This window comes from Aquarana catesbeiana, linkage group LG01 (genome assembly GCF_042186555.1).
Source record: "Aquarana catesbeiana isolate 2022-GZ linkage group LG01, ASM4218655v1, whole genome shotgun sequence".
Taxonomy (NCBI): domain Eukaryota; kingdom Metazoa; phylum Chordata; class Amphibia; order Anura; family Ranidae; genus Aquarana; species Aquarana catesbeiana.
The window spans coordinates 40,318,865-40,345,565 of record NC_133324.1 but is presented as its reverse complement, the minus strand read 5'-3'; the positions used below and the strand labels follow the sequence as shown (position 1 = coordinate 40,345,565).

At 43.5% G+C, this 26,701-nt stretch overlaps 1 protein-coding gene across 1 annotated transcript in view; it reads left to right on the top strand.

Moving 5' to 3' along the window:
- Positions 1-26,701, top strand: part of LOC141129958 (vomeronasal type-2 receptor 26-like) — a 239,840-nt gene that overhangs the window by 132,749 nt on the left and 80,390 nt on the right. Inside the window, exon 3 of the mRNA XM_073618127.1 lies at positions 4,794-5,576. Coding sequence (XP_073474228.1) covers positions 4,794-5,576 — 783 coding nt within the window. The remainder of the gene's footprint in view (positions 1-4,793; positions 5,577-26,701) is intronic.

Sequence of the window (26,701 nt, the reverse complement as noted above, 5' to 3'; positions counted from 1 at the left end):
GAGGAACTACGGAAGATTCTCTCCACTGCACCCTCATCTCTGCTATGGCCCCTTTTTGCACTCTTTCTTGATTTATCACGGACTCTTTGTTTGCCTTGGATTCTATCTATCTATCCCATTAGTTTTGGGACATTGTATTATGTAATTTTCAATTTGCACTAATATTTTGATTATTGTATCATATTCACTATATTTGTCTTTAGCGCCGCATCTTTTTTGTATTATTACTCATTTGTGAGCGCCTATTTGGGGAAACAATCCATAAGGGGCTGCAGGGCACGCTAACACAAAACACCCAACTACATGAGGCAGCCCCCCCTCCTCCTCCTCCTCCTCCTCCTCCTCCTCCTGCCACAACTGAAACACCAGAGCCACAGCCTCAAAAGAAGGCTACAGGGAAGGCTGCAGGGCAGCGTGGAGGAAAGGCTGCAGGGAAGAGAAGAAAGTGATGACCTGGGTTCAGTCTGGTCTGACAGAAGACGCAGGCTGTTGTAGGACCACAGTCTGGGGACATCTAGATCATCTGCTGGTGCTGTTGATCTCTGGGATTCTTGGACCAGATTGTGCTCCCTCTTATATGGACTCCGCAAGATCCCAATTTTCTGGTACACCGACTTTTTCCAGCGTTGACTTCCTCTTTATTTTATTTTGACCATGAATAAATGGATCTTTTTTGAGTTTAGCAAAAGACTTTATGTGTTTTCTTTGAAATCATTGATTTTACACACAATGTTAAATTAACAAGGGACAACAATCTCATTGAGTTTGGAAAAAACACACCAAAAATACAATACTAATGTTAATAATGTTCAAGTGGTAAGTCTTGAAACTAAAAAAATTTACATAACCAAAAACGGTGCTTTGGGTTAACTTTATCTAAAAACTAAAAAATAATCACTATAAAAAAAAAAAAAGAATAATGGGTTCTTTGTGGTAACTTTACAAACCTAAAAAAAAAAAAAAAAAAAGGGGAAAAAGTATTATTAGTATGGAAACATTGTTTTTAAAATGCATACTATATCATTCATGAGATCAAAGAGAAAAAGAATCCAGAAATCAGTTTGGGAGAACTCTGATTATGAACAGCAAAACACCTTCGTTCTTTAGAGCATTCGTAAAGAAGAAATAAAATGCGCTGCATTCAACGATCACAGATTTTGCAGCGTGATGAATGTGCTACCTACAATACGAACACTAGTTTTACTAGACCGAGTGCTTCCGTTTAGTTTTTGCTTATGAGCATGCGTCGTTTTTTTGTCCGTCGGACTAGCATACAGACGAGCGGACTTCGGGGTCCGTCGTAGTTACGACGTAAAGATTTGAAGCATGCTTCAAATCTAAAGTCCGTTGGATTTGAGGCTAAAAAAGTACGTTGAAAGTCCGGAGAAGCCCACACACGATCGGATTACCAGCCAGCTTTAGTCCGTCAGCGTCCGTTGGACTTTTGTAGACGAAAAGTCCGACCGTGTGTACGCGGCATTAAAGTGTTTGTAAATGCAGTCAGTCAAACAAATGAATACAAACCTGGCACCATCACTAATTTTCATAATTAAAATCTAACGCAATTACCTTTTTTAGGGCTTTCATCTATGGTCATGTGACTGTTCAGTCCCCTCTTCTCCTGCTGCTTGGAGGTCTAGGGGCAGAGAATTAAGAAAACCTCCGGGAGTGGCTGCCAATTATAGTGGTGAGGGCTGGGCTATAGGATAGGAGCCACTATTAATATTACACTTTTATCCACCTTGGTTAGGCTCCCATTTGCCTACTTCACCATCACCAACAACACTGTTTGATGGGGTGAGTAGGGGTTTATTTACAGTGGCTTCTCCTGTCATTACTGTTCACAGCATAGTAGAGGTCCTGCCCACCACCAGGCCCATTCAGAGAGATAAGTACTTTAGATGCCTGGAGCATTTACACAAGTGGTGGCAATGCAGTGCAGAGGTCCCAACCACTACCCATATTGTACAGAGAACAGGGTAAGCAATAGATACCTGGAGCATGCTCACAGGTTGTGGCAACACTGTAGAATGTAGAAAAGCCTGCAGATCATTGCCACTGCCAACATGCAGGAAGAAGTGACTGTCAGGATCAATTGGTATATTTTAGTTTATAGGGCTATAGGATAGGAGCCACTATTAATATTACACTTTTATCCACCTTGGTTAGGCTCCCATTTGCCTACTTCACCAACAACACTGTTTGATGGGGTGAGTAGGGGTTTATTTACAGTGGCTTCTCCTGTCATTACTGTTCACAGCATAGTAGAGGTCCTGCCCACCACCAGGCCCATTCAGAGAGATAAGTACTTTAGACGCCTGGAGCATTTACACAAGTGGTGGCAATGCAGTGCAGAGGTCCCAACCACTACCCATATTGTACAGAGAACAGGGTAAGCAATAGATACCTGGAGCATGCTCATAGGTTGTGGCAACACTGTAGAATGTAGAAAAGCCTGCAGATCATTGCCACTGCCAACATGCAGGAAGAAGTGACTGTCAGGATCAATTGGTATATTTTAGTTTATAGTAAATGTATGATACAAAATAGAAGGCACACAATGACAGACTTGTTTTTTGTAGAGACCATGTTTTTTTTTTTTTTTTTTTTTGATCCAGTGTGGGGGCAAGTCTAGTCATTACTAGGGTTGGGCCGAACACCCCACCGGTTCGCACCAGAACATCCAAACAGGCAAAAAATTTGGACAAACAAACGAACACCATTGAAGTCTATGTATATAAGCCTTTAAATTGAGAACTTTTGATTTTTCATGTTAGTGTCCCATAGACTTTAATGGTGTTCCGCGACTTTTGAATTTGCCACGAACACCGCATATTGTTTGGTGTTCGCCGAACATCCGAACAACCAAAGTTCGGCCCTAACTTATGCTCAGGCTGAACCGTTTGCCCATCCCTAGTTATTACCTGTGCACTCCATCTCTGCTTTTGCCACTTTTTTCCAGGCAATTGCTGCTAAAAGGACTTAATTAGCAGTTTTTAAAGTCCTTTAAAGCTTATTTGTAGGTCTGTGTGTGGGTTACTTTGATCTGTCTTTGCTGAATCAATGCAAAGAGGTATTAGAGCTTGTACTGCATTTACTGGCCTCTCTGATTAATTTCCAGTTTGCTCTTAGCTTTTAAAGTTATACATATAAGGTACATACTGTATGTATACACATGTAATGTGAGATGCATGTAGACTATCCTTTGCTGGCCTCTTTCTGAATATGCTTGTAAACTGGCTTTTCTGTTTAGCTAGAATCAGTGATCCAGAGCAAGCAGATCACAAGTAAAGCCAGGGTAGTGTCAGATCTCCTGATTAGTATAATTTTTCTGGTTATGCATCAGGGGCGTTGCTAGTTCTACAAAAGATCTGGGGCTAGAGCCCATAGCAGCAAAGTAAGGAAAGTCTTACACTTTACATCAGGGTCCCCAGAGAGCTCCCCTCCCCACATCAGGGTCCCCAGAGCCCTCCTTGTTACATCAGGGTTCCCTGAGAGCTCCCCTCCCCACATCAGGGTCCCCAGAGAGCCCCCCTCTTTACATCAGGGTCCCCAGAGCCCTCCTTGTTACATCAGGGTTCCCTGAGAGCTCCCCTCCCCACATCAGGGTCCCCAGAGAGCCCCCCTCTTTACATCAGGGTCCCCAGAGTCCTCTTGGTACATCAGGGTCCCTAAATATCCCCTTCTTTACATCAGGGTCCCCAGAGCCCTACTTGTTACATCAGGGTCCCCAGAGAGCTCCCCTTCTTACATCAGGGTCCCTAGAGACCTCCATGTTACATCAGGGTCCCCAGAGAGCCCGCCCTTTACTTCAGGGTCCCCAGAGATCCACCTCCTTACATCAGGGTCCCCAGAGCTGCTCTTCCTCTAGCATTAAATATAAGTCTCCTAAAGTTTCTTACCTTCTTTAAATTCACAATGTGTGAAGGGGGAGGTTGGGCGCTGGCAGCAGCCAGGTCTAAATGAGAACGTTTCCCACTGGGAGGGAGTGGAGTTAGAAAAACCTGGTTGATTGGTTGATAGCAACCAACCACTGAGGAGACAGTGAGCCGGGAGGTGTGGCAGCAGCCAGCCCAGGACAGGAATGCAAGCGATGAAAGTTCCTCTCTCCACTGAATTCCGGGAGGGCGGAGTCACATAGTTGGTTGCTAGACGCTGGGTGGTCCTAGCAACCAACCACCACAGGAATGTCAGTCAGTGGCGAGCAGAAGCCGGGACTGCTGCAGCAGGAGTACAGCATGGGTGGCTGCACCCGGTAACAGACTTGGGGCTTTGGGACCCAGATTCAGGGCTATAGCCCTAGAAGCCACCCCCTAGCAAAGCTACTGTTATGCATAATTTTGCCTGAGTAGGAAAGTCTGTCCCATGCCAGCCTTCTACAGAAAGGGGTCAATGTTTTCTAAATAAGGTCCAACATACCCACTGATAAGTCCAAGCTTTGGCATATAATTCTTATGAACCTTGCTGTTGATTGGAGAGCTATAAAACTGACACAACAGGAGGCACGTTGCCCGTCTTCAGGCAGACCACTGTTTCAATGCAATGAGTAAACATCCTTCTCTACAGCATGCTGGCAGGGGCCAGGCTTGACTACTCCAGTTTCTGTAAGACTTTGAACATTTTTGTTTTGATGCATATGGAATGTATTTAGCTGATTTAATCAGAAAGATCAATTGTATTTTTATATATTTGTACAGTATGGTCTCAAATGATAATTTTAGTGGAAGCTGGATATGAATGTAATCTGCAAATATATCAACATTAGAATTTATAGTTAATCCTCCTCTTTTTAGATCAGCTATGGGGCCACTGATTACTCATTAAGTGACAGATGCATTTACCCGCATGTTTTCAGGACCGTTCAGAATGATTATGTCCATTATTTAGCAATTACCAAACTAGTGAAGCATTTTGGCTGGAACTGGGTTGGAATACTTTTTTCAGACAATGATACTGGAGAGAATGAAGCGCAAATTCTGAAGAGAAATTTGGCTTCCCAGGAGATTTGTGTGGCTTTTGAAAAAAGAACAACTGCAAATTCTGCTACAATAAATCAGTGGACAAACACACTTAGTAAAGTACCATGTAAAGTTTTAATACTTTGTGGTTCCTTCACAAACAATGCTGGGAATTACCTTTTTGAATACACTCGGATCAATAGAAATAATATTCTTATCTTTCCCCCTGGCTGGACTTTAAATGCAATCATTCTGACAACTGCTTTCATAGGTTCTATAACAAGTTTGTCTTTACAGTTTTCTGATCCACAAATTCTTAGAGATGAAATTATGTTTGATGTCAATTTTTTGTCAAGACATTCACAAATTGAGCAGCTGATGGATGATCTGATCATTACATTTTACAATGTAACATCAACTCAAAATGGAGCAAATATTTATTTCCAAAACATTCCTATTTCTCGTCAAAATCTATTAAGAATCATGGCTTCAAAAATTGACAAATATTTGCTTTTCAGAGAATCTCTACGAGTGTATATTGCAGTAGAAGCTATGGCTGAAGCTATACATATTTTCAACAAGTTTAATCACAGTTTTAATATTACCAGATTTAATCAGGTAAAGTTAGTTTGAAATGTATTTGTTGGGTGAACGCAAGCCAGTGGAGGAATTGGCAAAGAGGGTTGGTGGTTAATAGGGATGGGCCAAAAACCCCCGGTTCGGTTTGCACCAGAACACCGCAAACAGGCAAAAAGTTCTAGCAAACATGCGAACCCTATTAAAGTCTATGGGACACGAACATGAAAAAAGTGCTCATTTTAAAGGCTTATGTGCAAGTTATTGCCATAAAAAGTGTATGGGGATTCGGGTACTAACTAGGGGACATGTATGAATGCAAAAAAAACAAAAACAACAGTTTTTTTAGGACCAGTGATTTTAATAATGCTTAAAGTGAAACAATAAAAATGAAAATATTCCTTTAACCGCTTGCCGACCACCTCCTGTACATATACGTCGGCAGAATGGCACGGCTGGGCAAAGTAACGTACCTGTATGTTACTTTGAATTTCCCGCCATGCGTGTGCCTGCTGCAAGCTCCGTGACCGTGTCCGTGGGACATGCAGACTCGATGTCCCCCAGGTGCCCGCGATCATGTCACGGAGCTGAAGAACAGGGAGATGTCAGTGTAAACACAGCATCTCCCCATTCTGCCTAGTGACAGGACACTGATCGTCTGCTCCCTCTCATTGGGAACAGTGATCAGTGTCATGTCACTGCTAGCCCATCCCCCAGACAGTTAAAATCACTCCCTAGGACACACTTAACCCCCTCCCGCCCCCTAGTGGTTAACCCGTTCACTGCCAGTGACATTTTTACAGTAATCAATGCAATTTTATAGCATTGATCTCTGTATTAATGTCAATGGTTCCAAAAATGTTTCAAAATTGTCCGATGTGTCTGCCAAAATGTTGCAGTCATGAAAAAAATCGCTGATAGCCGCCATTACGCACAAATAAAAATAATAATAAAAATGCCATAAAACTATCCTCTATTTTGTAGACGCTATAACTTTTGCGCAAACCAAACAATAAACACTTATTGCAATTTTTTTTACCAAAAATATGTCGAAGAATACGTATCTGCCTAAACTGAGGAAAAAAATGTTTTTTTATATATTTTTGGGGGATATTATAGCAAAAAGTAAAAAATAATGTGTTTTTTTTTTAATTGTCGCTCTTTTTTAATTTATAGCACAAAAAATAAAAACCACAGAGGTGATCAAATACCACCAAAAGAAAGCTCTATTTGTGTGGAAAAAAGGACGTCAATTTTGTTTGGGAGCCATGCCGCACGACTGCGCAATTGTCAGTTAAAGTGACGCAGTGCCAAATCGCAAAAAGTGCACTGGGCTTAAGTGGTTAAATATCATGCCTGGGGGGTCCCCTTCTTCTGCCTGTAAAGTGGTGATGTGTAGAACATGCTGCAGCAAGAATAACATTTCTAAAGGAAAAAAATGTAATTTAAACTCGCTTGCAGCTGTAATGTATTGCTAACTCCCAGCAATATAGATGAAAATCAAGGAAAAAACAGTGTAGCCCCCCCCAGTCCATACCAGGCCCTTCAGGTCTGGTATGAATATTAGGGGGAATGCCACGCCAAAGTTTTAAAAAAATTGGCGTGGGTTCCCTCACAAAATCCATACCAGACCCTTATCCGAGCATGCAGCCTGGAGGTCAGAATAGGAGGGACGAGGTTGCGCCCCCCCTCCTGAACCATACCAGGCCACATGCCCTCAACATGGGGGGATGGGTGCTTTTGGGTGGGAGGGGGCTCTGCACCCTCACCCCAAGGCACCTTGCCCCCATGTTGATGGGGACAAAAGCCTCTTCCTGTCAACCGTGGCCATTGCTTGTCGGGGTCTGCGGGCGGGGGGGTTTATCGGAATCTGGAAGGATTCTGGGGGAGGGAGCTGGGTGACGTCACTTACGGTCGCGGCCGAGACCTTAAGTTCCTATGCTTGTAACAATGTTTGTTTTTTCAACTGAAACTGTAAGCTACTATTGTGTTTTAATAAAACTATTTGCGGAAATACTACACTATGGAGCCTTCCCCTTCCTTTATATTCTTATGAGCCTGCTCTACCTGGTGATTGTGACTCTGCTGGGAACATCTTAGGAATTGATTGGCCATTATTTTGGATCGATTGGTGTTGGAAATATCAGAGACACTCTTTAATTGGATTTATGAGGTGCGAGGCTGGGGGAAACAGTGTCATACACAGTGGATGGTGGAGATTCTTTGGATATTGGCACTCTACATTTTATCTATGATGAACTATATTTGCACATTGTGGATTCACTAAAATATCTGGATTATCTTTTTGTACTTTATATGGGACTATATAATTATATATATATATTTTTAGATGAATCATACATTTTTGGATGAATTAGCAACATTTTTTGGTATATTATATTTTTTAGTTTTTATATTGTCGCACATAGTGCATGGTGGAGATTCTTTGGATGTTGGCACTTTGCACTTTACCTGGGATGAACTGTATTTGCATGTTGTGGATTCACTAAATATATCTGGACTATCTTTTTATCTGAATATATTCTTTTATGAATCGTATATTTCTCTGGAAAAATTATTTTTTGCACATACTTTTAATTCACTGATTGTTATTTGCACATTGGATATTGCTAATTGCACATTTGCTATTTGTTATTTTGCACATTGGATTATTGGAATTATTTGCATCGTTGCTAATATTTTGCACATTGCGATATTTGCACTAGTTTTATCACTTTGACTAGTTATTCATTTACATATTTATTATTATTTATGCAGCAAGCGCCCCATTTCCCTGATTGCAACCCTACCCTTTACCAAAAAAAGTCTCAAAATGTCAAAACCACAACAGACAGTTTTTGACAATTCCTTTATTAAAAAATAAATAAAAAAGGGTCCCAGGATGTACATCCATGATCAATCACGCCGCCCGACGGACCCGAAAAATATAAAAAAAACAGAAAAACTCCGCCTCCATGGGAGGCCATGGGAGGCTCTTGGCATAGGGGGCAGGGTCACTGGGTGGCCCCGCTCTTGCCTATATAACAGCTGTCAAAGCCAAGAGACAGTGGTCGCCAGGAGGCCTCCCATCTAGGCGGAGCTTTTAAAAAAAAATATATATTTTTCAGGTCCGTCGGGCGGCATGATTGAAGATGGATGGACACTGTGAGACACTTTTTTATTTATTTTTTTAATGAAGGAATTGTCAAAAACTGTCTGTTGTTTTTACTTTTAAACACTTTTGTTGGTGAATGGGTAGGGTTACAATATACCCCTACCCATTCACATAGGTGAGATACCCTTTTGAAAGGGGGCATCCAGATTCCGATAAGATCCCCGCTTACAGACCCCGACAATCAATGGCCAGAATTGTCGGGAAGAGGCTCTTGTCCCCATCAACATGGGAGCATGGTGCTTTGAGGTGGAGGCACAGAGCACCCCTGCCCCAAAGCACCCACCCTCCCATGTTGAGGGCATGTGGCCTGGTATGGTTCAGGGGGGGCACTCATCCCCCCCATCCTGACCTCCAGGCTGCATGGTCGCATAAGGGTCTGGTATGGATTTTGTGGGGACCCCACGCCAATTTATTTTTAAATTTTGGCATGGAGTTCCCCTTAAAATCTATACCAGATCCAAAGGGGGACCCCACACTGTTTTAATTAATTCTGTCATAGGGTTCCCCTTAACCACTTCAATACACTGTACTATATACTCCGCACTGCACTATATTCTCTGTATTATATATACACACTACACTGACTGCACTATATACGCTGCAATGTATTATATATATACTACACTGATTGCACTGTATACTCTCCACTGTATTATATATACTACAAGGACTGCACTACATACTCTAAACTGTACTATATATATGTAGCAGTACCCCAGTAGGGGCTGCTGAGTGCCGGTTCACACAGGGGCGACTTGTCAGGTGACCTAGCCGCCTGACAAGTCACCTCCCGTTTTGTACAATGAAACCGTTCTAATAGGAGCGACGCAAGTCGCTCCGACTTAGAAAAAGCTTCCTGTACTACTTTGGGGGTGACTTTGGGCGACTTGCATAGACTTCTATACAGAAGTCATTTTGCAAGTCACCGTGGCAGTCGTGTGCAGGTCGCCTCGGTGAGGCGACCTGCAAGTCGTGCCGCCCCTGTGTGAACCGGGGCTGAGTGTTGTGGCCCACCTGTCACCCTGCCTGGCCCTGCCTTCACCTCTCAGACAAGACAGAAGAACAGTCCAGTCCATGTGCTTGTTTTCATGTTTTATTTAGGGATTTGAACTTGGATGGGGTATAGGAAGTATGTGATGCCCAATGGAATTATGCAGAACTTGCTGGGACAATTATATACGCTCAGGTATATACACTCCATTTCTCCTCCTGCACATCGCTTCCTTTCTAATGTTTACTCCTATCTGCTCCTGCACATCACTTCCTCTCTAATGTTCACTCCTCTCTCCTCCTGCATAGGGATGAGCCGAACACCCCCCCCCCCAGTTCGGTTTGCACCAGAACCTGCGAACAGTCAAAATATTTGTATGAACATGCGAACATGGCAGACCTATGTAGTGTTGTTGGTGTGGATGGAGAGATAGCGTGATTTAGATTAAGCAGGCAGGTTATTCAGTTAGTGGCAGTGTATTTGAGATGATATATATATATATATATATATATATATATATACACACATACACACACACAGTCAATCTAGTATAGAGTTGCAATAAAAAATATGTGAACCCTTTTGGAATGATATGGATTTCTGCACAAATTGGTCATAAAATGTGATCTGATCTTCATCTAAGTCACAACAATAGACAATCACAGTCTGCTTAAACTAATAACACACAAATAATTAAATGTTACCATGTTTTTATTGAACACACCATCTAAACATTCACAGTGCAGGTAGAAAAAGTATGTGAACCCTTGGATTTAATAACTGGTTAAACCTCCTTTGGCAGCAATAACTTCAACCAAACGTTTCCTGTAGTTGCAGATCAGATGTGCACAACGGTCAGGAGTAATTCTTGACCATCCCTCTTTACAGAACTGTTTCAGTTCAGCAGTATTCTTGGGATGTCTGGTGTAAATCGCTTTCTTGAGGTCATGCCACAGCATCTCAATCGGGTTGAGGTCAGGACTCTGACTGGGCCACTCCAGAAGGCGTATTTTCTTCTGTTTAAGCCATTCTGTTGTTGATTTACTTCTATGCTTTGGGTCGTTGTCCTGTTGCAACACCCATCTTCTGTTGAGCTTCAGCTGGTGGACAGATGGCCTTAAGTTCTCCTGCAAAATGTCTTGATAAACTTGGGAATTCATTTTTCCTTTGATGATAACAATCCATCCAGGCCCTGATGCAGAAAAGCAGCCCCAAACCATGATGCCCCCATCACCATTCTTCACAGTTGGGATGAGGTTTTGATGTTGGTGTGCTGTGCCTCTTTTTCTCCACACATAGTGTTGTGTATTTCTTCCAAACAACTCAACTTTGGTTTATTCTGCCCACAGAATATTTTGCCAGTACTGCTGTGGAACATCCAGGTGCTCTTGTGCAAACTGTAAACGTGCAGCAATGTTTTTTTTTTTTGGACAGCAGTGGCTTCCTCTGTGGTATCCTCTCATGAAATCCATTCTTGTTTAGTGTTTTACGTATCGTAGATTCGCTAACAGGGATGTTAGCATATGCCAGAGACTTTTGTAAGTCTTTAGCTGACATGCTAGGATTCTTCTTCACCTCATTGAGCAGTCTGCGCTGTGCTCTTGCAGTCATCTTTACAGGATGCCCACTCCTAGGGAGAGTAGCAGCAGTGCTGAACTTTCTCCATTTATAGACAATTTGTCTTACCGTAGACTGATGAACAGCAAGGCTTTTAGGGATACTTTTATAACCCTTTCCAGCTTTATGCAAGTCAACAATTCTTAATCGTAGGTCTTCTGAAAGCTCTTTTGTGCGAGGCATCATTCACATCAGGCAATGCTTCTTGTGAAAAGCAAACCCAGAACTGGAGTGTGTTTTTTATAGGGCAGGGCAGCTGTAACCAATACCTCCAATCTCATCTCATTGATTGGACTCCAGTTGGCTGACACCTCACTCCAATTAGATCTTGGAGATCTCATTAGTCTAGGGGTTCACATACTTTTTCCACCTGCACTGTGAATGTTTACATGGTGTAAACATTCATAGTGTGTTATTGGTTTAAGCAGATTGTGATTGTCTATTGTTGTGACTTAGATGAAGATCAGATCACATTTTATGAGCAATTTGTGCAGAAATCCATATCATTCCAAAAGGGTTCACATTCCGTGGTGTACTATTTATAATATATTTCAGGTGGTGTATTAATATAAATATAAATATATATATATATATATATATATATATATATATATATATATATATATATATATATATACATACATATATATATATATATATATATATATATATATATACATACACACACATACATATACATACACACACACACACACACAGTCTAATATATATATATATATATATATATACAGTGGGGATGGAAAGTATTCAGACCCCCTTAAATTTTTCACTCTTTGTCATATTGCAGGCATTTGCTAAAATCATTTAAGTTCATTTTTTTCCTCATTAATGTACACACAGCCCCCCATATTGACATAAAAACACAGAATTGTTGACATTTTTGCAGATTTATTAAAAAAGAAAAACTGAAATATCACATGGTCCTAAGTATTCAGATCCTTTGCTCAGTATTTAGTCTGAGTCTTTTTGGGAAAAGATGCAACAAGTTTTTCACACCCTGATTTGAGGATCCTCTGCCATTCCTCCTTGCAGATCCTCTCCAGTTCTGTCAGGTTGGATGGTAAACGTTGGTGGACAGCCATTTTTAGGTCTCTCCAGAGATGCTCAATTGGGTTTAAGTCAGGGATCTGGCTGGCCCATTCAAGAACAGTCATGGAGTTGTTGTGAAGCCACTCCTTTGTTATTTTAGCTGTGCTTAGGGTCATTGTCTTGTTGGAAGGTAAACCTTTGGCCCAGTCTGAGGTCCTGAGCACTCTGGAGAAGGTTTTTGTCCAGGATATCCCTGTACTTGGCTGCATTCATCTTTCCCTCGATTGCAACCAGTCGTTCTGTCCCTGCAGCTGAAAAACACCCCCACAGCATGATGCTGCCACAACCATGCTTCACTGTTGGGACTGTATTGGACAGGTGATGAGCAGTGCCTGGTTTTCTCCACACTTACCGCTTAGAATTAAGGGCAAAAAGTTCTATCTTGGTCTCATCAGATTAGAGAATCTTATTTCTCACCATCTTGGAATCCTTCAGGTGTTTTTTTAGCAAACTCCATGTAGACTTTCATGTGTCTTGCACTGAGGAGAGGCTTCTGTCGGGCCACTCTGCCATAAAGCCCCAACTGGTGGAGGGCTGCAGTGATGGTTGACTTTCTAAAATTTCTCCCATCCCATCTCTGGAGCTCAGCCACAGTGATCTTTGGGTTCTTCTTTACCTCTCTCACAAGGCTCTTCTCCCCAATAGCTCAGTTTGGCCGGACAGCCAGCTCTAGGAAGGGTTCTGGTCGTCCCAAACATCTTCCATTTAAAGATTATGGAGGCCACTGTGCTCTTAGGAACCTTAAGTACAGCAGAAATTTTTTTGTAACCTTGGCCAGATCTGTGCCTTACCACAATTCTGTCTCTGAGCTCTTCAGGCAGTTCCTTTGACCTCATGATTCTCATTTGCTCTGACATGCACTGTGAGCTGTAAAGTCTTATATAGACAGGTGTGTGGCTTTCCTAATCAAGTCCAATCAGTATAATCAAACAAAGCTGGACTCAAATGAAGGTGTAGAACCATCTCAAGGATGATCAGAAGAAATGGACAGCACCTGAGTTAAATATGAGTGTCACAGCAAAGGGTCTGAATACTTAGGACCATGTGATATTTCAGTTTTTCTTTTTTAATAAATCTGCAAAAATGTCAACAATTCTGTGTTTTTTCTGTCAATATGGGGTGCTGTGTGTACATTAATGAGGAAAAAAATGAACTTAAATGATTTACTATATATATATATATATATATATATATATATATATATATATATATATATATATATATATATATATACATATATATATATATACAGGAACCAATCTCGTATTGGAACAATTGGTTTTATCAGATAAAAGTCTTTGGAGTCAGACCAAAATTGATACAGGTTTGTTTAACCATTTCAATACAGGGCATTTTCACCCCCTTCCTTCCCAGACCAATTTTTAGTTTCAGCACTGTCGCACTTTAAACAACAATTGCGCGGTAGTGCAACGTTGTAAAAACAAAATTGACGTCCTTTTTTTTTCCCACAAATGGAGCTTTCTTTTGGTGGTATTTGATCACCTCTGCGGTTTTTACTTTTTTGCGCTATAAACAAAAGAATAGCGACAATTTTGAAAAAAACACAATATTTTTTACTTTTTTGCTATAATAAATATCCCAATTTAAAAAAAAAAAAAAAAAAAATTTCCTCAGTTTAGGCCGATACATATTCTTCTACATATTTTTGGTAAAAAAATCGCAATAAGCGTATGTTGATTGGTTTGCGCAAAAGTTATAACATCTACAAAATACGGGATAGATTTATGGCATTTTTAAAATTTTTTAATTATTTTTTTTTTTTCGTGACTGCGACATTATGGTGGACACATCGGACACTTTTGACACATTTTTGGGACCATTCACATTTATACAGTGATCAGTGCTATAAAATTGCACTGGTTACTGTGTAAATGTGACAGGCAGGGAAGGGGTTATTCACTGGGGGAGATGAGGGGTTAAATGTGTTTCCTAGGGGAGTGATTCTAACTGTAGGGGGAGGGAACGTACAAGGGCAGGAAACCGATCAGTGTTCCTCTGTACTGGGAACACAGATCGGTCTCCTCTCACCTGAAAGGGCGTGGATCTGTGTGTTTACACACACAGATCCACGGTCCTGCTCAGTTAACGGGCAATCGCAGGTGCCCGGCGGACATCGCAGCCACCAGGCACACGCACCGGGCTCCGAGCACTGGGCCCCTAGATGGCTGGGAAGCCCAAGACGTCATATGACGCCTGCCCAGGATGGGAGATCCCATCTGCGGACGTCATTTGACATTGGGCGGGTATTGAAGTGGTTAAAGATATTGAAATAGAAATTGATGGAAACGATCCTAAGCCTCAAATTCAAAGTAAGTTGCCACAAGAATCAATAAGTCCACTTTCTGACATTGTACGATCATTTTTACAACAAGGAATATTAAAGAAGGCGCAATCAGTGGTAAATAATTGTATTTGGCCTATCAAGAATGTTGATGATTCATATTCTTTATCAGTTGATTTAAGATCACTGAATAAATGCATTACAAATAACAAACCTATTGTTCCCAATTTTAATTTAATGTCACACATGGATGCCAAGGCCAAAGTATTTTCAGTACTGGAAATCGCCAATAGTCATTTTTCAGTACCATTAACTAAAAGTTGTCAAAATTTGCCTTAAGCTTTAACAAAGAAACCTAGGCATTCATGAGAATAATTCCAGGATTGGATATTAGTGATGGTTTAGTGAACGAGTGCTTGGAGAAAGCTTTATCAAAATTTTCTAGACCAGAATGTATTTTCCAGAAAGTGGACAAGGTTTTGCTGTCTACACAAAGTAGAGGAACATGTTAATCTTTTGTCTGAGTTACCTACTCTGTTACAAACAGCAGGGCTGAAACTGAACACGGAGACAGTTCAGTTGATTAAAGATCAAGTTACATTTCTTCATCTGCAAATTAGTCATGGACAGGGACAGTTATCACAGGAAAAAGTTAGAAACATTTCTACTATTCCAATTCCAACATCTTACAAGGCAATATATACATTTTTGAGTGAAGTAAATTGTTGCAAAGAGTTTTTTTACAGAAATATGATGATAAAGTTAAACCATTATTTGTTTTCTTGAAACAAAAAAGATGTTGTGTTCGATCAATGGGGTCAAACTCAGACAGATTCCTTTTAAATGTTGAAAAGGGACTTGCAGATTGCTCCTTCATTAAATACAGTCGAAATTGGTGTGTCAATGCCTGTTGTTTTGCAAACTGATGTATCTGAGAATTCCATCTCAGTCATTTGGTCTCAATTAAAAGAAGGTGATCAGAAAATAATAGTTTTTTTTCTCCAGCGGTTTGACAAATATGGAAAAGATTCATTAATAAATAAAATTATTGGGACTTTGTATGAGAAAATAACTACTACAGAGTTTGTATGTCTCCATCCCTGAATCAGAGAAAAAAGGGGAGGGGGGCAGGGGGGGGGGGCAGGGGAAAGGGGAATGGTGGGACTTTATATGAAGCACAACACCAAAACCAGTAAATAACATGTAGCAAATAACATAATAATATAGTAATATAATACATACATAGAAATGTACACACACATGTAAGTGTTGGAAATGCATATCATATACATAAAGTTCCTACATAGTAAATAGTAAATATTTTTAAATGTATTAAATGTAGCCCAAACTTGCATATAAACATGATTAATTGAACACATGATAATATAGAATTGATTCAAGGTTCTTCAAGGTAGTCGCATGATAAACGCATGGTAGCTGTGAAAATACATCAGTATATAGCTCTATGCACGTTTTGTGGGTAAATTACACTCATCAGGAGCAAATGCAATCTAGGAATGTCTGTAATAAAATATAAATACCAAATATTATAGTAAATATCGGGGGGTGTCTATAGTATGCCTGTAAAGTGGCGTGTGTTTCCCATGCTTAGAACAGTCCCTGTGTCAGAGAGCTCCCTTGGGCAGACGCGCTGTTGGTGGGCATCATGGTGCGTTGGGTGAGTTGGGTGCGTCGGCGCGCGCGCATTCCCGTGCGCGCCGGTGCGAGTGCCGGTGTGCAAGGGTGTGCGTGTGTGTAGGGGCACGTGCCGGCACGCGTCGGCGTGCACGCACGCCCGGTGTTTGGCGCCAACCTGCCTATTTAGGCCGTCTGCACAGGGGGCTCGGTGCTGTCCGATCCTCAGCTCCCTGTATCCCTGCACCTGCTTCCTGTTTCCTGTTGTACCTGATCTCCTGACCACCGGCCTGTCTTTGATTCCTCCTTGCTTGCTGCCTGCCACTGATCCCGGACTGTCCTGACTACAAATCTGCCTGCTCCTCTGTACTACGCTGCCCGCCTGTTGCCGACCTCTGCCTGTGACCCAACCTGCCTGCTCCACTCCTGCTCTGCATCTGCTGCCTGTGCTTCAGTTACTGGAGATCTCTATAACCACCTATACCGGGATCCTTCTGCAGCTAACCCGCCAGGCTCTCATACCATTCTGTGCTCCCGTGCCTCCTGTCCATACTACCAGGGGCCGGGAACCAGATTAGTAAGGGAGGCCTCCCCCTGCTACATCGGGCTCACCTGTCTGCTACGTGGAAGTCTGACACCCTCCACAAAATGTCACTTTTAAAGGAAAAAATCTAATTTAAAACTGCTTGCGGGTTTAATGTAATGTCGGGTCCTGGCAATATGGATGAAAATCAGTGAGACAAACGGCATGGGTACCCCCAAGTCCATTACCAGGCCCTTTGGGTCTTGTATGGATATTAAGGGGAACCCGGCATCCAAATTAAAAAGGGAAAGGTGTGGGGCCCCCAGGCCCTATATACTCTGAACAGCAGTATACAGGCGGTGCAAACAAGATAGGGACTGTAGGTTTGTTGTTAAGTAGAATCTGTTTGTAATTTTGAACTGGTACATTTTTAACGTGTTTAGCTCAAGCCAAAAAATCTATTTTAAGCTTTTTGGAAAACCTAGGGAAGGGTTATCACCCCTGTGACATTTGTTTTGCTGTCTGTGCTCCTCTTCAGAAGAGTTCACCTCACTTTTTGTCCCAATGACAAATGTTATTTGAAAATTTGGGGGTTTTTGTGAAAAAAGTATTGGTTATAAAGCATCAGTGGAAAGGAAAAAGTTTTTCCCATATTAACACTTACAGGAGAGAATTTCCCTTCCTAGGGGTAGATTTCCTCTCACTTCCTGTTGTCTCCTTCCGTTTGCAAGTAGAAGTCGTTTGTAAGTTGGATGTTTGAAAGTAGGGGCCTGCCCTATATACTCAGCAGAAATTTGGGCCTTAGTTTTTGTTGTGGCCACAACACTGTAAGCCCTCACAGGGCCCTGCTGTGAAATATTAGATCAAGAATTGTAATTACATGCCCCTATTGAACAGGGGCAGAAAAATTGGACCTTTGGTGGTGGTGCTGGTGCCACAACACTGTAAGTCCTCACAGATACTCTTGGTGGGCGCAGAAACGGGACCTGCTGTGAAATATTAGATCAAGAATTCAAATTACATGTTCCTGTTGAACAGGGGCTGAAAAATTGAGCCTTAGGCACTGGTGCTGGTGCCACAACACTGCAACTCCTCACAGATACTCTAGTTGGAGCGCAGGAACTAGCCCTGCTGCAAAGAATTGCATCAAAAATTGTAATTACACGCCCCTGTTAAAAAGGGGCTGAAAAATTGGGCCTTAGGCACTGGTGGCGGGACTGGTGGTGCCCAGAGCCAAAAATGTTCTTACAAGCTATCATCATGATCATTGAGGAGGAAGAGGATAATTACTCAGTATAACAGGATAGTCAATCAGCATAGGCAGTCTTTGAAGGGATCTGACATTTCAAAAAAATGTATTCAGTTACGTCAGCATCAGGTGCTTAGTAGCTGGTGGTGATCCAAGACTGATTCATTTTTATGAAGGTCAGTCGATCGGCTGAGTCGGTGGACAGACGCACCCTGTGATCGGTTACAAAGCCTCCAGCAGCACTGAATGTGCGTTCTGAAAGAACGCTGGATGCAGGACAGGCCAGTAGCTCAATTGCATACTGTGCAAGCTCTGGCCAGTGATCCATCCTCAAGATCCCCTAACCCAGAGTATTTTCAGTGGGAAAGGTGTCCAAGTCAGATCTTGCCCCTAGGTATTCCTGCACCATGTAAAACAGACGCTGGCGATGGTTGCTGGAACCGATCATACCTTGGGGCTGCGGACTAAAAAATTGTCTGAACGGCCACCTTCTCCACTGCTCCTTCTTTGACTGACTGAAGCCTCAGCAACACGTTGTCCAGAAACAGGAGTTTGTAACCTCCCAGTCTCTGGGAACGCGTTGCACAGACCTTTCTGCAAGGCCTCCCGAAGATATTTCATCCTCTGCTCCCTCTGCGATGGCAAGATAAGGTCCGCAACCTTACCCTTGTAATGTGGATCAATGAGGGTTGCCAGCCAGTATTGGTTCTTATCCTTGATACCACGAATACGAGGATCCTTTCGCAGGCGTTGCAGGATCAGGGAGGCCATGCAGCGTAGGTTTGCTGAGGCATTCGGTCCGGAGTCCTCTGGGTCACTAAGGACGACATGGTCCGCAGCCACCTCCTCCCAGCCACATACAAGTCCATGTGTTTCTTGGGACTGTAAATGATCCCTTAAAGACTGCTGCTGATGCTGAGTGCCAGGCTCCACCTCCATACTGACACAATCCTCCTCCTCCTCCTCCTCTTCCTGTGTGATTGGCGGGCACGCAGAAACACTGTCTGAATAAAGGGGGCCTTGAGAGCTAAGGAAGTCCTCCTCTTCCTGCCTCTATTCTGCCTCAAGTGCCCTGTCCATTATTCCACGCAGCGTGTGCTCCAACAGGTGGACAAGGGGGACAGTGTCACTGATGCATGCACTGTCACTGCTCACCATCCTGTTGGTCTCCTGAAATGGTGACAGGACAGTGCATGCATCCCTGATCATTGCCCACTGGCGTGGGGAATAAAAAACAAGCTCCCCTGACCCTGTCCTGGTGCCATAGTCGCACAGGTACTCATTGATGGCCCTCTGCTGCATGTGCAGCCGCTGCAGCATGGCCAATGTTGAGTTCCACCTGGTGGGCATGTCACAGATTAGGTGGTTCTTGAGCAGGTTAAATTCCTTTTGGAGTTCTGCCAGCCGAGCCCTGGCATTATATGACCGGCGGAAATGCACACAGACTTTCCTGGCCTGCCTCAGGACATTCTGTAAGCCCGGGTACCTGCCCAAGAACAGCTGCACCACCAAGTTAAGGACGTGAGCCAAACAGGGCACATGGGTCATTTGTCCCTGTCGGAGGGCAGAGAGGAGGTTGGTGCCATTGTCGCAAACCACCATTCCTGCCTTAAGTTGGCATGGCGTCAACCACCTCTGAACCTGCCCCTGCAGAGCTGATAGAACCTCTGCCCCAGTGTGGCTCCTGTCCCCCAAGCATACCAACTCAAGCACCGCGTGGCATCTTTTGGCCTGCATACTTGCTTAGCCCCTTGAACACCTACGGAGCACCGATGGTTCCAAGGACAAAGCACAGGAAGAGGCCATGGAGGAAGAAGAAGAGGAGAGGGTGGAGGAAAGAGGTGTGTCACAATCATTAGTAGTGGCATTTTGGAGGCATGGTGGCGGAACAACCTCCAACACTACTGCACCTTGTCCTGCATCCTTCCCAGCTGCCAGCAGAGTCACCCAATGCACCGTGAAACTTGGGTAACGTCCCTGTCCATGCCTGCTGGACCATGAGTCAGCGGTAATATGTACCTGTCCAGCGAGGCCAAGACATTGCCTTCCACATGCCGGTAGAGAGCCGGAATTGCCTTCCGTGAGAAAAAGTGGCGTTTGGGTACCTGCCACTGAGGAACCGCACATTCCACAAACTCACGGAAGGGGGCAGAGTCTACCAACTGAAAAGGTAGCAGTTGAAGTGCTAGCAATTTTGCCAAGCTAGCATTCAACCGCTGGGAATGTGGATGGCTGGGAGCGAACTTCTTTCAGCGGTGCAGCAGCTGGGGCAGGGAAATTTGCCTGGTACAATCTGATGTCGGTGTACCAAAAACAGATTGCCCACAAGTACTTGGCTGTGACACACCTAATTCTGCACCTTCATTCCTCTCAGTGCAGGTCTCAGAGAGGACTGAAGGTATAGTGGGGTTGGAGATCTCAGCTGATGAGGAGCAAGGAGAGGTCCTCTTTGTTCATTGGGTCTTTTAGATACGCTTGCCAATGAACTGCATGGCAGATCAACATATGTCTGGTCAAGCATGTGGTGCCCAAGCGGGAGAGGTTTTGGCCACGCGAGATACGCTTGAGACATATGTTGCACATAGCACCGGTGCAATCTGATGCACTCGTCTCAAAAAAGGCCCACACCAAAGATCTTTTGTAATAACATGCAGAGACAGCAGCGCCCTGCACATGCGGAGCTTTGCGGTGTGATGCAGTCAGTGTGCTGCCCTTAGGCTGGCCCCTGGAGGGCATCCTGCCTCATTGGTGATGTGCCCCCTCCTCCTCCTCCTCCCTCCTATCAGGCACCCATGTTGAGTCAGTGACCTCATCATCCCCTCCCTCCTCATCACTGGAGCAAATCTGGCAGTATGCTGCAGCAGGGGGAGCATGACTGCCAGATTGCTGTCCTTCTTGGGCACTCCTTCTGTCCGTGCTCACTTTACTGCCTTCATCTAGCTCAGTATCATCATCAGAGCCTTCTAAACGCTGGGCATCCTCCTGGAGCATATACCCAACACTGTGGTCAAACAGTTTGAGGGACTCCTCAGGAGGACATGGTGGGGCTAGAGAAGGAGTCACTGATGCCATTGAGCCAAGGGAAGTGGCCGTGTTGCCGGCTGCTTTGCCAGACAAAGTACCCTGAGCATGGGTGAGAGAGGATGAGGAGGATGAGGACGGCTTGGTCATCCACTCGACCAAGTCTTCCGCATGTTGCGGCTCAACACGGCCAGCTGCTGAAAAAAAGGCCAAGCATGTCCCATGGCCATGTGCTGATGAGGATGCACTGTCTCCACGACCAGCACTGTTGCCTCTAGACAGAGAGCCTGCTTGCCCTTTTTTATTGGCTTGTGACTGTCTGCCTCTCCTTGTTGGCCTTCCAGACATACTACTAATGGCGTGCAGTGAGATGTAGCTGCACTAAGCTGGTATATATATATATATATATATATATATATATATATATATATATATATATATACTGCTAGCAAAATCAACTGCCTGCCTGTAGTATGAGAACACCACCAATCTTCTACAGGTAGCTTTAGATGAACACCGTGCAGAGGTCGCACTACATTAACTTGTAGCTTTAGCTGAATTCTGTGCAGAGGACGCACTATACCAACGTTAAAATAATGTAGCTGCCTGCGGTAGTGATAGGATCAGGAAAACACCATCAACCTTCTACAGGTAGCTTTAGCTGAACACTGTGCAGAGGTCGCACTAGACTAACGTGTAAATAATGTAGCTGCCTGCGGTAGTGATAGGATCAGGAAAACACCACCAACCTTCTACAGACAGCTTTAGCTGAACACTGTGCATTACACTAATGTGAAGCTTTCGCTGAACACTGTAAGGAGGACGCACTACACTAACTTGTAGCTTTAGCTGAACACTGTGCACTACACTAACTTGTAGCTTTAGCTGAACAATGTTCAGAGGACGCACTACACTAACTTTTAGCTTTAGCTGAACATTGTGCAGAGGTCACACTAAACTAACTTGTAGCTTTAGCTGAACACTGTGAGGAGGACGCACTACACTAACTGTAAATAGTCTAGCTGCCTGACTGTGGTACTAATAGGATCAGAAGAACACCAGCTATTTTCTTCAGGTAGCTGTAAATACTGTAACAATACAAGCCTGCCTGTCAGTAGGAAGATAATCTACAGGTAGCTTTAGCTGAACACTGTGCAGAGGTCGCACTAGACTAATGTGTAAATAATGTAGCTGCCTGGGCTAGTGATAGGATCAGGAAAACACCACCAACCTTCTACAGATAGCTTTAGCTGAACTCTGTGAAGGGGACGCACTACACTAACTGTAAATAGTCTAGCTGCCTGACTGTGGTACTAATAGGATCAGAAGAACACCAGCTATTTTCTTCAGGTAGCTGTAAATACTGTAACAATACAAGCCTGCCTGTCAGTAGGAAGATAGCTTTAGCTGAACACTGTGCAGAGGTCGCACTACACTAACGTGTAAATAATGTAGCTGCCTGCGGTAGTGATAGGATCAGGAAAATACCACCAACCTTCTACAGGTAGCTTTAGCTGAACACTGTGCAGAGGTTGCACTAGACTAACGTGTAAATAATGTAACTGCCTGCGGTAGTGATAGGATCAGGAAAATACCACCAACCTTCTACAGGTAGCTTTAGCTGAACACTGTGCAGAGGTCTCACTACACTAACGTGTAAATAATGTAGCTGCCTGGGGTAGTGATAGGATCAGGAAAACACCACCAACCTTCTACAGATAGCTTTATCTGAACACTGTGCAGAGGACGCACCACACTAACGTTAAAATAATGTAGCTGCCTGCGGTAGTGATAGGATCAGGAAAGCACCACCAACCTTCTACAGGTAGCTTTAGCTAAACACTGTGCATCGGTTGCACTACACTAACTTGTAGCTTTAGCTGAACACTGTGCAGAGATCGCACTACACTAACTTTTAGCTTTAGCTGAACACTGTGAGGAGGACGCACTATACTAACTTGTAGCTTTAGCTGAACACTGTGTGGAGGTCACAACACACTAACTTGTAGCTTTAGCTGAACACTGTGAGGAGGACGCACTACACTAACTTGTAGCTTTAGCTGAACACTGTGCACTACACTAACTTGTAGCTTTAGCTGAACACTGTTCAGAGGATGCACTACACTAACTTGTAGCTTTAGCTGAACACTGTGAGGAGGACGCACTACACTAACTGTAAATAGTCTAGCTGCCTGACTGGTACTAATAGGATCAGAAGAACACCAGCTATTTTCTTCAGGTAGCTGTAAATACTGTAACAACACAAGCCTGCCTGTCAGTAGGAAGATAATAACAGGAACGTATCTAGCTAAACTGCATACTGTATATATATATATATATATATATATACATACAACACCTGGGATGCATATACACGATACACTGGAAGTGCAGCTAACTGACTGACTGTCCTGCCTAATCTAACTTAGATCAAATGACACTGTCTCTCTATCTCTGTCTCTCAACATCGGAACACACTACACAGGGCCACCTTGCAGGCGGCCTTATGTAGTGTAGGGCGTGTACTAAACCCCCTGAGCCATAATTGGCCAAAGCCACCCTGGCTTTGGTCAATTACAGCTCTCTCTACAGACGGTGCTTTGATTGGCCAAGCATGCAGGTCATAGTGCATGCTTGGCAATCATCAGCCAGCAATGCACTGCGATGCCGCAGTGAATTATGGGTCGTGACGCGCCACACGAATTTGGCGCGAATGGCCCATATCGTTCGCGAATCGGCGAACGGGCGAACAGATGATGTTTGACTCGAACATGAAGCTCATCCCTAGCTACAATATTAAAAAACATGGGTAGTGTTAGTATCTGGAGGCACTATAGGAAACATCATCCCCGGAAACCGAGGTGGCGGTGACTGCAGCAGTGGTGAACCGAAAACAGGAAGTAAGCATCAATAGAGATGTCATCCCCAATAAATGACTGTGGTTGTAAAAAAATGCTGAATAGGGGCCCATGGGGCATCTGTGGAAAAAATTGTAAAAACAGAGAGAAACAGAGACTAGATGTGTAAAGTATGTGTAAAGTAGAAACAAGTGAGTAGCTCACCATAGAATGAGTGATGGTAAGAAGGATAGCACTAAAGACCATAACTAGAGTACCGATTATTACCCTTGGTATGAAGTATAAAGCATAGTCCAGAGATGTACATAGTGTCATCAAGGTGCAAGGAGCAGAATGAGTGTGTGCTCCACAAGGGTGTGGAATACCCACTTCACGCTGCATGCTGATGGGAAGGTTTAGTCAATGTTCGAGCGAACATTAACACTCGAAACTGAACATCACAACACTCCCTCAAATCGCATGCAGATGGATATACAACGTCGGCCCGCGGCTTCAAATTGACATCAAAGGCATGGCGTGTGGTGTGATGTCGACGTGCAGTGAGTGTCTGCCCATCCCCCCACTTCTGAAAAACAGGAGAGATGGGGAGGACCCCAGAGCTCGTTACAGTCTCTGGGAATGACGCAAACAAAATGCACCCTCAGCACAATCACAACCCTAGGTAGAAGCATCCTTCAGTAATTATTATAAATAAACGATATTGACAGATGTATGTCACAGATTAACCATTCAAAATAAAAATAAAAAGGTGTGTGCTTAATTGTTGGGACTTTGTATGAGACAACTGCTACAGAGTTTGTATATCTCCATCCCTGAATCATACTGAATCTAACTTCATACCAAGGGTAAAATTCGGTCATCTATCTATCCATGGTCTTTTGTGCTATCCTTACCATCACTCATTCTATGGTGAGCTACTCACCTATTTCTACTTTACACTTAAGATCTGGTCTCTGTTTCTCTTTCCTTCGGTGTTGGTTCTTATTATCTTCCCCAATCATTTATTGTGTAGTCACTTTGCTGATACACTTTATTTACAATTTTTCCACAGTAGCCCCATGGACCCCTATTCAGCATTTTTTTTTACAACCACAGTCATTTATTGGGGATGACATCTCTATTGATGCTTACTTCCTGTTGTCCGCTCGTGATCTTCATGCTGACTGACTTAAGAAGAAGTTCCATCTTCGTTATCCAAGTAAGCCTGGGGGTGCAGGAGCAACCCTTGAGAAAGGGGGGGGGGTACTGTCAGTACTAGGATCCCTTTAGGACCCAGCACAACTCACCTGATACAGCCTTTGCCTGGGAAAAAACAGTGATTGGCTAGCTCACCTTTAAATCACCTGTATCAGCATTCAGTTAGTGCTCGTGTTAGAGTTTACCTTGTGTTTGACCCAGCTGATATCTGCTCTGTGTATTTCGTGTATGATCCGGCTCATTTGACCCTGTTTGCTTGCTTCTGACTCAGTACTGTTTGGACTCTGATCTTCCTGTGTATGACCCAGCTTGCCTAGACTACGCTTTGCCTGATTCTACTGTAGTACCTTCATCTGCAGCGGTGAACTACAAGCACTAGTTAACATCTATCCTCATCTGCAGGGGTGAACTAAAAGGTCCAGCAAACATCTAGAAAGATCTGGACAGCCGCACACTCATAGCTGCTATGAGTAAGCACCCTGTATGAGCGTGAAACGCGTCAGCGGCCAAGCTGTATTACTCCAGCGGTGTCATGTACTGTATCATTCCGTGTTTTGAATAAAGAAGATTTTATCTGCCTATCTCGGTGTGCGGCTGTCCAGATCTTTCTACACGAATACAATTGTACCAGCAATCGCCAGCACCTGGGGCTCTCTCCCTTTCCATGTAGTGGAGGAAAAGAGATTTCAGCTCGGCTTGTCCGGAGCGGTGGTAAATATCCTCATCCAGCAAACATCTACCTTCATCTACAGCAGTGAACTACAAGTCCCAGCTGACCTGTTCTGCTCAGACCTGCTCATGGTATGTGCTCTTGTTCTTTGAACTCTTTGCATAATCAGAACACCTGAACTGTTACCTGTTATATGCTCCTAGCCTGACATTAACAGGAGCCATACATAATAAGTGAAACCTATCATGGATCCTGAGCAGGCTCAGTTATTTTCAAAGGAACTTTGCCTCTTATCCCATCAAGTTCAGGAAATGGCCACAGAGCTCACCAAGGTGCAATCTCCTTCTACTACCACCTCTACAAAAACTCCATTGGAACCGAAAATTCCTTTGCCTGACCGGTTTTCTGGTGACCGTAAAGGGTTTTGCAACTTTAAAAACATCTGCAAATTATATTTCAAGTTAAGGCCATCCTCGTCTGGCCCTGAAACTCAGAGGGTTCAAATCATTATCTCTCTACTACAGGGTGACCCCAAGGCTTGGTCCTTTAACCTGGAACCAAACCATCCAGCCTTGCTAACAGTAGATGCCTTCTTTGAAGCCCTAGGGTTGCTATATGATGATCCAGATCGTGCTGCTACTGTAGAATCAACCCTGCGTAACTTAAAGCAAGGAACTACCACAACTGAAATGTATTGCTCAGAGTTTTGCAGGTGGGCCCTGGAATCTGGCTGGAATGATGCAGCTCTCCACAGCCAGTTTAGAATGGGTCTTTCAGATGCAATTAAGGATACTCTGGTCAACTTTTCCTAGCCAGCCT